At 42.1% G+C, this 17,628-nt stretch overlaps 5 protein-coding genes across 5 annotated transcripts; 4 read left to right on the top strand and 1 right to left on the bottom strand. All coding sequences in view use genetic code 6, as the record gives it.

Moving 5' to 3' along the window:
* Positions 1–698: 698 nt before the first annotated feature.
* SS50377_28836 (Exonuclease family protein) lies at positions 699–1,598 on the top strand (the record flags this gene model as incomplete). The annotated part of the gene is made up of 1 exon (XM_067912590.1): positions 699–1,598. The coding sequence occupies one exon, from the start codon at positions 699–701 to the stop codon at positions 1,596–1,598; it is 900 nt and encodes a 299-aa protein (XP_067760073.1).
* A 2,646-nt stretch (positions 1,599–4,244) lies between these two features.
* SS50377_28835 (uncharacterized protein) lies at positions 4,245–4,538 on the bottom strand (the record flags this gene model as incomplete). Its single annotated transcript, XM_067912589.1, has 1 exon — positions 4,245–4,538. The coding sequence occupies one exon, from the start codon at positions 4,536–4,538 to the stop codon at positions 4,245–4,247; it is 294 nt and encodes a 97-aa protein (XP_067760072.1).
* Positions 4,539–5,731: 1,193 nt separating this feature from the next.
* Positions 5,732–9,292, top strand: SS50377_28834 (Reverse transcriptase (RNA-dependent DNA polymerase); the record flags this gene model as incomplete). Its single annotated transcript, XM_067912588.1, has 1 exon — positions 5,732–9,292. The coding sequence occupies one exon, from the start codon at positions 5,732–5,734 to the stop codon at positions 9,290–9,292; it is 3,561 nt and encodes a 1,186-aa protein (XP_067760071.1).
* Positions 9,293–10,954: 1,662 nt separating this feature from the next.
* Positions 10,955–14,515, top strand: SS50377_28833 (Reverse transcriptase (RNA-dependent DNA polymerase); the record flags this gene model as incomplete). The annotated part of the gene is made up of 1 exon (XM_067912587.1): positions 10,955–14,515. The coding sequence occupies one exon, from the start codon at positions 10,955–10,957 to the stop codon at positions 14,513–14,515; it is 3,561 nt and encodes a 1,186-aa protein (XP_067760070.1).
* Positions 14,516–16,177: 1,662 nt separating this feature from the next.
* On the top strand, positions 16,178–16,477 carry SS50377_28832 (Histone H4; the record flags this gene model as incomplete). Its single annotated transcript, XM_067912586.1, has 1 exon — positions 16,178–16,477. The coding sequence occupies one exon, from the start codon at positions 16,178–16,180 to the stop codon at positions 16,475–16,477; it is 300 nt and encodes a 99-aa protein (XP_067760069.1).
* Positions 16,478–17,628: the final 1,151 nt, after the last annotated feature.

Below are 17,628 nucleotides of genomic sequence, written 5' to 3'. Positions count from 1 at the left end.
TTTTATTAATACTTTTCTGATAAATATTTATGTGAATTTAGCTTACAATATGTTTTTATTTTAATTTGATAAATATAATCCAAACAATACTCCGCTTTTATATGTGAATTATAATCTTTAACTTTATAAAATTAATAAACTATTAGTTCTCATTATATCTAATCCTGTGATAGATATTTTTAACTAAACAGAAAATAATACCGATAAGCTGAATAGTTCTTCTTTATCTTTTAATTAGTACTTATTCATAATATGCTATGCTTATTTAACTATTTATGAATTTTTTTAATTTACATTAATTTGGCTTAAAATACTAATTTAAAATTATACACTTTCTCTATACTTCTAATTTTATGGGAATACTACTTCAACCAGAGACAATAGTCGAAAAATAAATTCATATTGAATATAATCAATATTACTAATTGATTTTTCTAAAATTGTACTTATCATTTTTTCATACTCTTATCTATAAATATCATTTTTTGTAAACAGCTATGTTTCCTTAATTATGTCATTTAGATTTACTGTTGATTTCAATTGTTAAAATATATCTTACCATGAATTCATTTAATTCATATTAAAATATATAATATAATATATAACTAATTATGAACATAACATTACCTACTAACAAAATACAGCTAGACCAGGTTAATCATTTTATTCAATCTATTCTTACTTATACAAAGCCTTAAATGGTTAAAAACTAGATAAAATTTACATGTTGTAATTAAATTTAAAAAATTGTAGTTTATGATAGTTTATATCTTTAAACAATAAAGAATTCCCATTCACTAACACTCAACAATCTTATCTTGAATACAAATGACTTTACCAGGTAGAATTTTCATTATACTCCCAAAACTTAATCTAATATTAAACCTAACAAAAAACTTGTATATATGGATACAGAAATGGTAATGACCACTTAGGGACATAGAATTGCACAAATATCTGTAATTTCCTAAGCTGGTAAAGTGATAATTAACTCATATTGCAAGCCTAAGCATAAAATAATAGACTACCTAACTAAATATAGCGGTGTTACGAAATAACTGATAGTCAAAGCACCTAATTATAAAATTGTGAAAAAATAACTTTTGCACAAGTTAGACAAGCACAAATATATAATTTGTGGGCATGGTTTAGATAACGATCTCAAATTGCTGAAAATAAAACCAAACTATATAATTGATACTGCTACACTATTTGGACCCAGAAAAATGAAACTACAATTATTGGCGGAATAAATTTTAAATAGAAATATACAATAGGGTACTCATAATTCATTGGAAGATGTTTACGCTGTAAAAGATATAATACAAGCCATTTAAGATGCGAGTAATCAAATTAGTACGTTATAAAGTAATAAAGTTAAGTAAATTTATGGCTTTGGATTAAGTTTTTATGATAGAATATTAAAAAATTGTGTTATAAGAACGCAAAATATTAGTGAAACTGAAAATGATTTTTAAAGGGAGTTAATCATTATTGATAATTATCAGGAGTATATTGAGTTGAAAAATAGACTAGGATGCTCATAAATAGTATATTTTGAAAAACGTTCTGATGGTTATCAATGCTTTTGGAAGTGAAATTTATCTATTATTATATTCTTATATGGCTTTCCTAAAAATGAACAATATTTTATAATGTTTTTAATAGGCATACAATTTAAAATAATTAATGCTATAGGGAAAACTACCCTAAAACTATATTGATAAGATATATTCTTTTGTGAATCATGAATTCGACATCATCAAATTAAAATTATTAAATACAAAACTATATCTAACATTGACCCAAGTTTTGCATAGTATGAATATTATGATTAATTTATCTGTGTTAATTGATGATTGTGAACGTATGAACTCACTGATAACTTATCAGTATTTATCATTGGCTATAAAATTACTTAATTCAACTAAAAATAAAAAAGAACTAAAACCGTTTATATTAAAATTTGATTATATTTTTTTGGCACATAATAAAAATTTTGGTTAACTATTTTTCGCCATATATAAGAAAGATAAACTTTTAGAACAAATTATTTAAGCGAGAAAATAGAAAACTAGCTTTCTTATGGCTTATTATTTGTCTGATAAATCAATTCATATTTCATAGCAAATTATTAACTACATTTATTTCCACTAAATACATAATTGTATAAGAAAAGCTATATCATTAACTGATTTATTGTATCTAGCTAAATTTGAACTCACTGGGAATATTAATTTACTAAATAAAATTATCCCTTAGTAAGTAGACTTTATGTAAATTAATACTTTAAATTTTACAACATTTGATATAATTATTATAATAACGATATTTATAGACAAGATTACACCTTAAATATATGAAGTTGTCATAAAATTTTACCCAATCCTTCAATAGACTGTACAAAATTTATTAAAAATTAAAAAAATATCTAATTTAACAATTATTTAATCTTCATTTATAAACTGGAAGTCTGACTTAATTGATATAAAAATAATTCAAAAATTTATACCAGATTTTTGTAAAGATATCAAAGGATATGTTTTAAATTAAGAAATAAAGATTTTAGAGAATGGAATTATTAAGCAAACAACTTTTTCTAATTTAATCAATAGTAGCAAAAACGATAACTACAATGAATATATATTAAAAGCAAATATACTAAGAGCCCTAAAATAGTAAAACTTAACCATTTAAGAATTATAAAGATTATTTTTTATTGATGAGTAATAACTATAATAAATACTAAATCACCTTATTGAATAAAATTATATACAAATAAATAGTTAATATTTGGAAATTTTATGATTCACTCTAACTCAAATTTACTTCTAAGAAATATATATTATATAAAATCTTTACTCTTAACCGATGGAATTTTTATAGTATTTTATATCATAGGTTAAAATTAAATTTATTTTATTAACTAAAGTTTTCCTAATTGACTTTATTATATACCTGGTTAAATTTGTTGTTATTTCCCTCTTACTTTAAGCTTAAGACGAATAACCTCTTATTTAAGAAATTAAACTATGTTAAACTCATCATCTTTTATTAATTAGGTTTTTGAAATAATTTATTCATACTATTCTTAGAACTATTAACAATCAAATTCTATTACTAATTAAGTTTCAATGAGGAATAATGAAATATCGATTTTTTAATCTTTTAACTAGTGAAACTAGAGTATACTATTGTATAAAATTTCATTTTTCAATATTTAATTAGACGCAAAACTTTACAAAATTATATCAAGAATTTACTATTAAAAATCAAAAGATGCTAGAAGTTCCTCATCATTATAATACTCAACTTCGATTGGATTTTTTTAAGATAATTCTAAAAAATATTACGATAATAGCAATGTTAAATTATACTAATAGTTATTCTAAGACAATTTGATTAGTTTTTATTTTAAAGAATAATAATGAGAATCTAGTTGCTAAATGCCGCTAATCTAAACAAAGGAATAAACTAAAAATGATGTAAAAAGTGAGTAATCAAAGGCAGTAATATCAAGTTGTTATTCATTCTTTTTAATAAATGTTATTTTATTAATGAATAAATTCTTGAAATAACTAGAAATTAATAACAATTAGTGGTTAAATAATAAATCTTATAGACTATATTAAAACTTAATCTATGAATCGGATAGATGTTATATGCTTTAAATAAAATTAGTAATTTTAATATTTTCATTTAATCGAATATATTTAGTTAATAAATTACCATCAATTTATTACTACTATAATTAAGCTATTTATTATTCCTTTCTGATTAAAAGTTCTTTAAACAATATTATTTAATTAAGAGCTGATTTAAGCCCTTCTTCTAATTTTGTATATTAATTTTCACTTAAAATAGATAGTTCTGAAGGGAAATTAAGAGAAATTGACTACTAATCTTTTCTTAATAAATCAATTTACTATTTCAAAGTAGACACTTACTCATTTAATGAGATATTATCTAAAGAAACCTTATCATAATTCTATTCTAACGATTTTATTTTATTATTTTATAAAATTATTTGCTTCTTTAGAGCTAATATTTATTCTTATTATACCTTCTAGATATCTACATTTTACTGCATTATAAAAATACATTTAAATTTATTATATATTTAATAATTAATAAGTATTATAATTTATTTAAAGCGAACCTGATTAACAATACTTCATGATAATCTTATTAAAGCATATAGAGCTTATATTATCAGAATTTATAACCTTATTCTAACCTTAAACTCATAATTTTATGATATTTTATTTCATCACCTTGCAATCCATAAGTTAAAAATAATCAATTATCATACTAAAGCAAAACTGTATAATAGTACTATTTGTCACGGCACTAGTTATCTCTGTATATGCTAAGACGGTGACGTCGCAGGACGTGGTGTACGCGCTGAAGCGCCAGGGCAAGACGCTCTACGGCTTCGGGATCTGAGTGATGCTATTCTTGTGGTACTCGTTGTGTGAGCGTGTGGTGCATAGGGCTTCCGTGTCTAGTGGGGTGGCGTACTTCCTGCACAGTGCCATAGTGCATATATGTAATATAATAATACTCATTCGGGCTTCCCGCAAGTATGATAGTGTATATAAATAATATAATACTAAGGACTCACGATTCCCGCAAAGTACCATACTGCCCGAGTATGGTATAATAGTACCAAATTACGGCTCCCGCCCAAATGCCATACTTCACATATGCAACATTATAATCATAATCCTTCATGGCTCCCTTCCACTCGGCTGGTTTCCCATGGGCGGGATGTCAAGGGGGCCTTGCCGAAGCCCTTGCCCTTGCCTTTTCCCAACGTCGGTTGGCATGCAGCGTATAATAATGTAATGTTGGTGTCCCTTCCGATATGTTAAAGTGGGAATAGGCAATATAATAAAGGGGATTTGCCCTTTCCCGCGAAGTATGATAGGGCATATATACGGTATTATAGTGAGTATTCCCGCTCCCCGCAAAGTACCATACTGCCCGAGTATGGTATAATAGTAGCAAATTACGCCTCCCGCCAAAACAGCATTCTGCACATAAATACGCGTGGGCGTATATAAATAATACATATATGGCCTATAGCCACTATATGTGCGAGGTTCCTCTACCACCCCACACGGTATTCATATGCTCATAATGGCGAAGTGGGCCGTCGTCCACCTCGTCCCCACCAGAGGAGAGAACTCGCCCGGTTTGCCCTTGCCCTTGCCCTTCCCGGACGTCCGCAGGAGCTCGTCCGGAGGCTGGCAGTACCGCCCGGTCTCGCCCGGCGTGGCACGCACTTGCTTGGGCGGCGTGCGATGGCGCGAGATGACACCCGATGCATGGCACGGCGCGAGATCATCTTAGATGGCCTGCCTGCCGTGCCCCGCGCCCCGCGCCCATATGGGGCCTACGGGGCCGAGATATGGAGTTCCGGTGAAAATGAGTCTGCAGTTCTGCATATTGAACACGGTAAATTTAGTAGATAGATATTTGTATACATCACATATAACATACATACCTATATTCCATAAATCCCTATATGCATCTATATATACTTATACCTATATTCGCACACCGCAACTACTTTCGTCACTATAACTATATATTATTCATATTAAAACTCGCTCCCGCCCCCGCCCCAACATATATATTTTATATAGCATATATAAGTATGGGTTCGCGAACCGATAGCTGGTTTCATCACCAACCTCATAATGCAGGAGTGAGGGTGCTATCAACAATGTCTGGAAAAGGAAAGGGAAAAGGTTTTGGAAAGGCGACAGACTCGGAGAACACTAGCGATAGTGTAGACCCTGTTGCTCTCACCGCCTAATAAATTCGTATTAGAAGCCTGTTCAAACAGGCACCTGCTCTACCCCAACCCCAACCCCAGTCGATCGCTAGTCACATTTCTTCTACCATGAAGAAGCAATAGGCACCTCCAACGTCTAATGGTGACCCCTCGACTTTGACATATTCCCCCTTCACATAAGTTTCAAGCGTGAGACTGTTCAAGCAGGGCCAGGCAAGCCGGGAGGCTCCTGTGCTCTCAGATAAGACCAATAAATCTATCATGAGCTTCGTGAAAGCAAGAGAAGAAGAAAGAGCCCCGCAAGGTGCTCCGGACACTTCGGCTGCCGACACTCAGAATCGCGCGCAATTCCCTTCCACACAAATTCACGGGGAAACTACAGCTGCGCTCGTTAACTGCCAAGACGAGTAAGCTTAGGAGGTAGCTAGTCTAGCTGCCCCTAACGCAGCGGAAGTGACTGAACAACCGCCCTCCTCATAGGTTGCCAGTTAAGAAGGGGCCCCAACCGATTAACCTAGCCTCTAACCAGAGAGCTAAGAGGAAAGCGAGGCCCCGCCTCGCCCGGATCCCCCAGATGCTCCGGACTACGGGATAGACCCACCAATTCCCAGGCTACCCTCACAAAACATACCGGTAGAGCCCAGAGTCAGACCTCAACTGAATTCAATCACCCGGTATGGTATCGTCCACGAGACGAGATCTCAGACAAGACTTATTCCTGAGACACGTGCCCCAAGCACAACAGAAAGTAACGAACACGCTAGACCAAGGAACCCTGACAAGCCTTTTGAATGTCAGGCATGCACCTTCGCGTCGTCCGACCCCACGAGCCTGCTGAGACATCACGCGCTCACGAGAGGCGGATAGCACGATATAAAGTTCCCGCTACTTAGATACAAAGAAGTTTACGAAGACCCCAAACTCTTCAGATTCTACTGTGGAATCTGTAATCACCCTTTTACGAAGAAATTAAATGTCATGCTCCACCTAATGGATGGAAAATGCAAGAACAAGTAAGGAATGACAAACGAAGCTGCCCAATTGCTAGTAAGAAATAGAGATGTCTATAGCCTCGAACTAGAGGAATAGCTGGCAAAAGCATCGGCCGCCAAGGCGGCAAGAGCGAAGAGTATAGCAGAATAAATAACTGCACCCAAAATAGGACTTCCACCGGAAGCGACGATCAACCTATCTCCTTTAGGTTGCGCTACGGACAAGAAGAATTTAGCATTACGTTTTATCCAGATGAAACTGGAGATTGAAAACGGAGCTGACATCCTAGACGCCTTTAACTAATTCATAGGCGCATTCAGAAGAAAACAGGCATGTAACACCAGACGCGATACCAATCAAAAATAGATAGATTTCTGCTTTTAGAGAGGACAGACTGGAAAGGCATGGAACCTTATTAAGGAAAATTAGAACAAGTAGAACCTATCCCCAGAAAACGCCAGCTCCAGACCGGACCTGGTTAGAGAGTTATTTTAGGAAAACCGGAAACCCGAATATGAATCGGCATCGCGGTAGGGATCAGTAAGAACAGCGCTGCAAGCGCCAACGGCAGAAGAGATTACGAAGATAATCCTATAGTACCGGGATGGCAAAGCAGGCGGCCCGAGTGGCATTCTTCCAGCCCACCTGAAAGAACTTGAGAAGTCTCATCACATCTCAAACATTCTTGCGAAGGTATACAAACTAATACTTGATACACCATCCCTAGTGAACAAGACTAGGAGACTATTCGAATACCGGATAATCTTCATCCCAAAGAACGCGACCAAGTTTAGACCGATTTGCATACAGGAGTTATTCCTATAAGTCCTGCACAAAGCACTGGCAGAGAAGATGAAGCAGCAACTAACCCTAGGCAATTATCAATTCGCCTTTACCAAAAACGCTCTCCTCAGAGCCAAATATTAAGCTAATATCATGCTTAAGAATGGGCTCACCCTTACTTCCCTTGACGTACGAAACGCCTTTAACGCCGTACCTCATAAAGTAATCGAAGAAGAACTCGTGAAAGCCGGCCTAGCACCGGAAACCAACCAATACATCCAAGCCTTTTTGATGGCGCGGAATGCGGAGGGGTTGGAAAGGCTAGGCACCGGCGTCCCCCAAGGGGATCCATTGTCCATGATGCTATTCTGTGTTGTAATGCGCCCGATCCTAGATCGGCTCGCAGGCAAATACAAGGTTATCGCATCGTACGCGGACGATGTCCTGATAGGTCACGATTCAGGAGTAAACCTCAAAGACTGTGAAAGCGTCTTTGCAGACTACGGGCTAACCCTGTCTGTGGAGAAATGCATAACAGCCTCCCCCACCCAAGCGATTAAATTCGTTGGGTAAGAATTTAAGGACAAACCGATACCGTTAACAGATCACTTGCTCCAAACCGCTCAGGATGCCTTCCTACTCCTCGAGCAATCGAAGCTCGGGACCACCCAATAACGGTTCCAGATGTTTGTACAATGTATTGTTCCCTCAGTCAACTATGGCCCACTTGTGGACGTCACGGATGACTAGGAAGCCGGATATACGAAGATAGACGACAGCCTTGTTGCCACCACCTCGCTGATAGCGGGACTAAGCATAAAGATTGAAACTCTATTGGATAGCTAGATCCGGGGTGGAATGAACGTGATCACACCTGGTCGCTTCTACCCACTCATGACCGCAGCACGCGATGAATTCCATGAGAACAATCACTGCGTCTTTAGAAATATCAGGGAGAAAATCAAAGAACTCGTTCCGGACGATCCAGATCCTGGACGCCCGATGATTTTCCCCTGCATCTTAGGAGCCACCAGGCTCCCTGGACAGTCTGTCCAGTATCTCTTGAACTCGGCTTTCGGCCCGGTAGCGACACCCAGTAAAACCCATTTGTGTACGCTATGCGGTACCCCTAAGATTGGAGATCACGACCAAAAATGCAATAGAAATAGCGGAATCCGAATAGTTAGACACAACAAGGCTGTCTCAGCCGCGATGAACTGCCTAGCGAAGTACGAGCCCCGTGAAATAACACGTCAATAAGCTCCTGAAGGAAAGTTTTATCCGGACTTCAGAATCATTGTAAGTAAAATCCTGACAGTAGACCTAGATGTCACGTTTACTTCGCAAGAGAATATGGACGCGAAATTTGCAGAAAAGGTTAGAAAGCATAAATTGCCTGACCCTAACCAGACTATAATCCCAATGGTTATCTCACATGAACTTTAAATTCATCGCGAGACACTCAAGTTGTTGAAATTCCACTTCCCGGAGTTCAACTACAGGAAATTTATGGAAGCGGTGGGAACTGCGACCTGTTTCTATAGACAGGACTCAGTTCGAAACAACACTGCACGATAGATCATAGCTCTCCAGGATAGGAACTATGGTTTAGAGGAAGACGTTGCAATACGTCTTAATTGGAGAAATGCTGCGAAGAATAACAATCGCAGGCGCCAGCACGCCAGAGGGAGTGCTGTCGCACCCGGGCCGTGAGGCCAGGGAAAACAAGAAAACCCCCCCCGACAGGGGCAGTAAAGATCCCATATACGCAATGAGGAATGGCAGTACTCGAGTGATCTTTTACAAAAAAAAAAAAAAAAAAAAAAAAAAAAAAAAACAAATCCGAGAAGGATGCACTCACAGGCATCACCAAGCCTGCCATACGCAGGTTGGCGCGCAGAGGTGGCGTGAAGAGGATCTCGTCCACGATCTACCCCCAGACGCGCGAGGTGCTGAAGGCGTTCCTGGACGTGGTCATCAGGGACTCGCTGACCTACACTGAGCACGCGCAGCGCAAGACGGTGACGTCGCAGGACGTGGTGTACGCGCTGAAGCGCCAGGGCAAGACGCTCTACGGCTTCGGGATCTGAGTGATGCTATTCTTGTGGTACTCGTTGTGTGAGCGTGTGGTGCATAGGGCTTCCGTGTCTAGTGGGGTGGCGTACTTCCTGCACAGTGCCATAGTGCATATATGTAATATAATAATACTCATTCGGGCTTCCCGCAAGTATGATAGTGTATATAAATAATATAATACTAAGGACTCACGATTCCCGCAAAGTACCATACTGCCCGAGTATGGTATAATAGTACCAAATTACGGCTCCCGCCCAAATGCCATACTTCACATATGCAACATTATAATCATAATCCTTCATGGCTCCCTTCCACTCGGCTGGTTTCCCATGGGCGGGATGTCAAGGGGGCCTTGCCGAAGCCCTTGCCCTTGCCTTTTCCCAACGTCGGTTGGCATGCAGCGTATAATAATGTAATGTTGGTGTCCCTTCCGATATGTTAAAGTGGGAATAGGCAATATAATAAAGGGGATTTTCCCTTTCCCGCGAAGTATGATAGGGCATATATACGGTATTATAGTGAGTATTCCCGCTCCCCGCAAAGTACCATACTGGCCGAGTATGGTATAATAGTAGCAAATTACGCCTCCCGCCAAAACAGCATTCTGCACATAAATACGCGTGGGCGTATATAAATAATACATATATGGCCTATAGCCACTATATGTGCGAGGTTCCTCTACCACCCCACACGGTATTCATATGCTCATAATGGCGAAGTGGGCCGTCGTCCACCTCGTCCCCACCAGAGGAGAGAACTCGCCCGGTTTGCCCTTGCCCTTGCCCTTCCCGGACGTCCGCAGGAGCTCGTCCGGAGGCTGGCAGTACCGCCCGGTCTCGCCCGGCGTGGCACGCACTTGCTTGGGCGGCGTGCGATGGCGCGAGATGACACCCGATGCATGGCACGGCGCGAGATCATCTTAGATGGCCTGCCTGCCGTGCCCCGCGCCCCGCGCCCATATGGGGCCTACGGGGCCGAGATATGGAGTTCCGGTGAAAATGAGTCTGCAGTTCTGCATATTGAACACGGTAAATTTAGTAGATAGATATTTGTATACATCACATATAACATACATACCTATATTCCATAAATCCCTATATGCATCTATATATACTTATACCTATATTCGCACACCGCAACCACTTTCGTCACTATAACTATATATTATTCATATTAAAACTCGCTCCCGCCCCCGCCCCAACATATATATTTTATATAGCATATATAAGTATGGGTTCGCGAACCGATAGCTGGTTTCATCACCAACCTCATAATGCAGGAGTGAGGGTGCTATCAACAATGTCTGGAAAAGGAAAGGGAAAAGGTTTTGGAAAGGCGACAGACTCGGAGAACACTAGCGATAGTGTAGACCCTGTTGCTCTCACCGCCTAATAAATTCGTATTAGAAGCCTGTTCAAACAGGCACCTGCTCTACCCCAACCCCAACCCCAGTCGATCGCTAGTCACATTTCTTCTACCATGAAGAAGCAATAGGCACCTCCAACGTCTAATGGTGACCCCTCGACTTTGACATATTCCCCCTTCACATAAGTTTCAAGCGTGAGACTGTTCAAGCAGGGCCAGGCAAGCCGGGAGGCTCCTGTGCTCTCAGATAAGACCAATAAATCTATCATGAGCTTCGTGAAAGCAAGAGAAGAAGAAAGAGCCCCGCAAGGTGCTCCGGACACTTCGGCTGCCGACACTCAGAATCGCGCGCAATTCCCTTCCACACAAATTCACGGGGAAACTACAGCTGCGCTCGTTAACTGCCAAGACGAGTAAGCTTAGGAGGTAGCTAGTCTAGCTGCCCCTAACGCAGCGGAAGTGACTGAACAACCGCCCTCCTCATAGGTTGCCAGTTAAGAAGGGGCCCCAACCGATTAACCTAGCCTCTAACCAGAGAGCTAAGAGGAAAGCGAGGCCCCGCCTCGCCCGGATCCCCCAGATGCTCCGGACTACGGGATAGACCCACCAATTCCCAGGCTACCCTCACAAAACATACCGGTAGAGCCCAGAGTCAGACCTCAACTGAATTCAATCACCCGGTATGGTATCGTCCACGAGACGAGATCTCAGACAAGACTTATTCCTGAGACACGTGCCCCAAGCACAACAGAAAGTAACGAACACGCTAGACCAAGGAACCCTGACAAGCCTTTTGAATGTCAGGCATGCACCTTCGCGTCGTCCGACCCCACGAGCCTGCTGAGACATCACGCGCTCACGAGAGGCGGATAGCACGATATAAAGTTCCCGCTACTTAGATACAAAGAAGTTTACGAAGACCCCAAACTCTTCAGATTCTACTGTGGAATCTGTAATCACCCTTTTACGAAGAAATTAAATGTCATGCTCCACCTAATGGATGGAAAATGCAAGAACAAGTAAGGAATGACAAACGAAGCTGCCCAATTGCTAGTAAGAAATAGAGATGTCTATAGCCTCGAACTAGAGGAATAGCTGGCAAAAGCATCGGCCGCCAAGGCGGCAAGAGCGAAGAGTATAGCAGAATAAATAACTGCACCCAAAATAGGACTTCCACCGGAAGCGACGATCAACCTATCTCCTTTAGGTTGCGCTACGGACAAGAAGAATTTAGCATTACGTTTTATCCAGATGAAACTGGAGATTGAAAACGGAGCTGACATCCTAGACGCCTTTAACTAATTCATAGGCGCATTCAGAAGAAAACAGGCATGTAACACCAGACGCGATACCAATCAAAAATAGATAGATTTCTGCTTTTAGAGAGGACAGACTGGAAAGGCATGGAACCTTATTAAGGAAAATTAGAACAAGTAGAACCTATCCCCAGAAAACGCCAGCTCCAGACCGGACCTGGTTAGAGAGTTATTTTAGGAAAACCGGAAACCCGAATATGAATCGGCATCGCGGTAGGGATCAGTAAGAACAGCGCTGCAAGCGCCAACGGCAGAAGAGATTACGAAGATAATCCTATAGTACCGGGATGGCAAAGCAGGCGGCCCGAGTGGCATTCTTCCAGCCCACCTGAAAGAACTTGAGAAGTCTCATCACATCTCAAACATTCTTGCGAAGGTATACAAACTAATACTTGATACACCATCCCTAGTGAACAAGACTAGGAGACTATTCGAATACCGGATAATCTTCATCCCAAAGAACGCGACCAAGTTTAGACCGATTTGCATACAGGAGTTATTCCTATAAGTCCTGCACAAAGCACTGGCAGAGAAGATGAAGCAGCAACTAACCCTAGGCAATTATCAATTCGCCTTTACCAAAAACGCTCTCCTCAGAGCCAAATATTAAGCTAATATCATGCTTAAGAATGGGCTCACCCTTACTTCCCTTGACGTACGAAACGCCTTTAACGCCGTACCTCATAAAGTAATCGAAGAAGAACTCGTGAAAGCCGGCCTAGCACCGGAAACCAACCAATACATCCAAGCCTTTTTGATGGCGCGGAATGCGGAGGGGTTGGAAAGGCTAGGCACCGGCGTCCCCCAAGGGGATCCATTGTCCATGATGCTATTCTGTGTTGTAATGCGCCCGATCCTAGATCGGCTCGCAGGCAAATACAAGGTTATCGCATCGTACGCGGACGATGTCCTGATAGGTCACGATTCAGGAGTAAACCTCAAAGACTGTGAAAGCGTCTTTGCAGACTACGGGCTAACCCTGTCTGTGGAGAAATGCATAACAGCCTCCCCCACCCAAGCGATTAAATTCGTTGGGTAAGAATTTAAGGACAAACCGATACCGTTAACAGATCACTTGCTCCAAACCGCTCAGGATGCCTTCCTACTCCTCGAGCAATCGAAGCTCGGGACCACCCAATAACGGTTCCAGATGTTTGTACAATGTATTGTTCCCTCAGTCAACTATGGCCCACTTGTGGACGTCACGGATGACTAGGAAGCCGGATATACGAAGATAGACGACAGCCTTGTTGCCACCACCTCGCTGATAGCGGGACTAAGCATAAAGATTGAAACTCTATTGGATAGCTAGATCCGGGGTGGAATGAACGTGATCACACCTGGTCGCTTCTACCCACTCATGACCGCAGCACGCGATGAATTCCATGAGAACAATCACTGCGTCTTTAGAAATATCAGGGAGAAAATCAAAGAACTCGTTCCGGACGATCCAGATCCTGGACGCCCGATGATTTTCCCCTGCATCTTAGGAGCCACCAGGCTCCCTGGACAGTCTGTCCAGTATCTCTTGAACTCGGCTTTCGGCCCGGTAGCGACACCCAGTAAAACCCATTTGTGTACGCTATGCGGTACCCCTAAGATTGGAGATCACGACCAAAAATGCAATAGAAATAGCGGAATCCGAATAGTTAGACACAACAAGGCTGTCTCAGCCGCGATGAACTGCCTAGCGAAGTACGAGCCCCGTGAAATAACACGTCAATAAGCTCCTGAAGGAAAGTTTTATCCGGACTTCAGAATCATTGTAAGTAAAATCCTGACAGTAGACCTAGATGTCACGTTTACTTCGCAAGAGAATATGGACGCGAAATTTGCAGAAAAGGTTAGAAAGCATAAATTGCCTGACCCTAACCAGACTATAATCCCAATGGTTATCTCACATGAACTTTAAATTCATCGCGAGACACTCAAGTTGTTGAAATTCCACTTCCCGGAGTTCAACTACAGGAAATTTATGGAAGCGGTGGGAACTGCGACCTGTTTCTATAGACAGGACTCAGTTCGAAACAACACTGCACGATAGATCATAGCTCTCCAGGATAGGAACTATGGTTTAGAGGAAGACGTTGCAATACGTCTTAATTGGAGAAATGCTGCGAAGAATAACAATCGCAGGCGCCAGCACGCCAGAGGGAGTGCTGTCGCACCCGGGCCGTGAGGCCAGGGAAAACAAGAAAACCCCCCCCGACAGGGGCAGTAAAGATCCCATATACGCAATGAGGAATGGCAGTACTCGAGTGATCTTTTACAAAAAAAAAAAAAAAAAAAAAAAAAAAAAAAAACAAATCCGAGAAGGATGCACTCACAGGCATCACCAAGCCTGCCATACGCAGGTTGGCGCGCAGAGGTGGCGTGAAGAGGATCTCGTCCACGATCTACCCCCAGACGCGCGAGGTGCTGAAGGCGTTCCTGGACGTGGTCATCAGGGACTCGCTGACCTACACTGAGCACGCGCAGCGCAAGACGGTGACGTCGCAGGACGTGGTGTACGCGCTGAAGCGCCAGGGCAAGACGCTCTACGGCTTCGGGATCTGAGTGATGCTATTCTTGTGGTACTCGTTGTGTGAGCGTGTGGTGCATAGGGCTTCCGTGTCTAGTGGGGTGGCGTACTTCCTGCACAGTGCCATAGTGCATATATGTAATATAATAATACTCATTCGGGCTTCCCGCAAGTATGATAGTGTATATAAATAATATAATACTAAGGACTCACGATTCCCGCAAAGTACCATACTGCCCGAGTATGGTATAATAGTACCAAATTACGGCTCCCGCCCAAATGCCATACTTCACATATGCAACATTATAATCATAATCCTTCATGGCTCCCTTCCACTCGGCTGGTTTCCCATGGGCGGGATGTCAAGGGGGCCTTGCCGAAGCCCTTGCCCTTGCCTTTTCCCAACGTCGGTTGGCATGCAGCGTATAATAATGTAATGTTGGTGTCCCTTCCGATATGTTAAAGTGGGAATAGGCAATATAATAAAGGGGATTTTCCCTTTCCCGCGAAGTATGATAGGGCATATATACGGTATTATAGTGAGTATTCCCGCTCCCCGCAAAGTACCATACTGGCCGAGTATGGTATAATAGTAGCAAATTACGCCTCCCGCCAAAACAGCATTCTGCACATAAATACGCGTGGGCGTATATAAATAATACATATATGGCCTATAGCCACTATATGTGCGAGGTTCCTCTACCACCCCACACGGTATTCATATGCTCATAATGGCGAAGTGGGCCGTCGTCCACCTCGTCCCCACCAGAGGAGAGAACTCGCCCGGTTTGCCCTTGCCCTTGCCCTTCCCGGACGTCCGCAGGAGCTCGTCCGGAGGCTGGCAGTACCGCCCGGTCTCGCCCGGCGTGGCACGCACTTGCTTGGGCGGCGTGCGATGGCGCGAGATGACACCCGATGCATGGCACGGCGCGAGATCATCTTAGATGGCCTGCCTGCCGTGCCCCGCGCCCCGCGCCCATATGGGGCCTACGGGGCCGAGATATGGAGTTCCGGTGAAAATGAGTCTGCAGTTCTGCATATTGAACACGGTAAATTTAGTAGATAGATATTTGTATACATCACATATAACATACATACCTATATTCCATAAATCCCTATATGCATCTATATATACTTATACCTATATTCGCACACCGCAACTACTTTCGTCACTATAACTATATATTATTCATATTAAAACTCGCTCCCGCCCCCGCCCCAACATATATATTTTATATAGCATATATAAGTATGGGTTCGCGAACCGATAGCTGGTTTCATCACCAACCTCATAATGCAGGAGTGAGGGTGCTATCAACAATGTCTGGAAAAGGAAAGGGAAAAGGTTTTGGAAAGGCGAAAAGACACAAATCCGAGAAGGATGCACTCACAGGCATCACCAAGCCTGCCATACGCAGGTTGGCGCGCAGAGGTGGCGTGAAGAGGATCTCGTCCACGATCTACCCCCAGACGCGCGAGGTGCTGAAGGCGTTCCTGGACGTGGTCATCAGGGACTCGCTGACCTACACTGAGCACGCGCAGCGCAAGACGGTGACGTCGCAGGACGTGGTGTACGCGCTGAAGCGCCAGGGCAAGACGCTCTACGGCTTCGGGATCTGAGTGATGCTATTCTTGTGGTACTCGTTGTGTGAGCGTGTGGTGCATAGGGCTTCCGTGTCTAGTGGGGTGGCGTACTTCCTGCACAGTGCCATAGTGCATATATGTAATATAATAATACTCATTCGGGCTTCCCGCAAGTATGATAGTGTATATAAATAATATAATACTAAGGACTCACGATTCCCGCAAAGTACCATACTGCCCGAGTATGGTATAATAGTACCAAATTACGGCTCCCGCCCAAATGCCATACTTCACATATGCAACATTATAATCATAATCCTTCATGGCTCCCTTCCACTCGGCTGGTTTCCCATGGGCGGGATGTCAAGGGGGCCTTGCCGAAGCCCTTGCCCTTGCCTTTTCCCAACGTCGGTTGGCATGCAGCGTATAATAATGTAATGTTGGTGTCCCTTCCGATATGTTAAAGTGGGAATAGGCAATATAATAAAGGGGATTTTCCCTTTCCCGCGAAGTATGATAGGGCATATATACGGTATTATAGTGAGTATTCCCGCTCCCCGCAAAGTACCATACTGGCCGAGTATGGTATAATAGTAGCAAATTACGCCTCCCGCCAAAACAGCATTCTGCACATAAATACGCGTGGGCGTATATAAATAATACATATATGGCCTATAGCCACTATATGTGCGAGGTTCCTCTACCACCCCACACGGTATTCATATGCTCATAATGGCGAAGTGGGCCGTCGTCCACCTCGTCCCCACCAGAGGAGAGAACTCGCCCGGTTTGCCCTTGCCCTTGCCCTTCCCGGACGTCCGCAGGAGCTCGTCCGGAGGCTGGCAGTACCGCCCGGTCTCGCCCGGCGTGGCACGCACTTGCTTGGGCGGCGTGCGATGGCGCGAGATGACACCCGATGCATGGCACGGCGCGAGATCATCTTAGATGGCCTGCCTGCCGTGCCCCGCGCCCCGCGCCCATATGGGGCCTACGGGGCCGAGATATGGAGTTCCGGTGAAAATGAGTCTGCAGTTCTGCATATTGAACACGGTAAATTTAGTAGATAGATATTTGTATACATCACATATAACATACATACCTATATTCCATAAATCCCTATATGCATCTATATATACTTATACCTATATTCGCACACCGCAACCACTTTCGTCACTATAACTATATAT

The sequence above is a fragment of the Spironucleus salmonicida genome (assembly GCF_000497125.1).
Source record: "Spironucleus salmonicida strain ATCC 50377 chromosome Unknown tig00000057, whole genome shotgun sequence".
In the NCBI taxonomy this organism is placed as follows: Eukaryota; Fornicata; order Diplomonadida; family Hexamitidae; genus Spironucleus; species Spironucleus salmonicida.
Note: the sequence above shows the minus strand (reverse complement) of the source record. Positions and strands in the feature narration are given on the sequence as shown.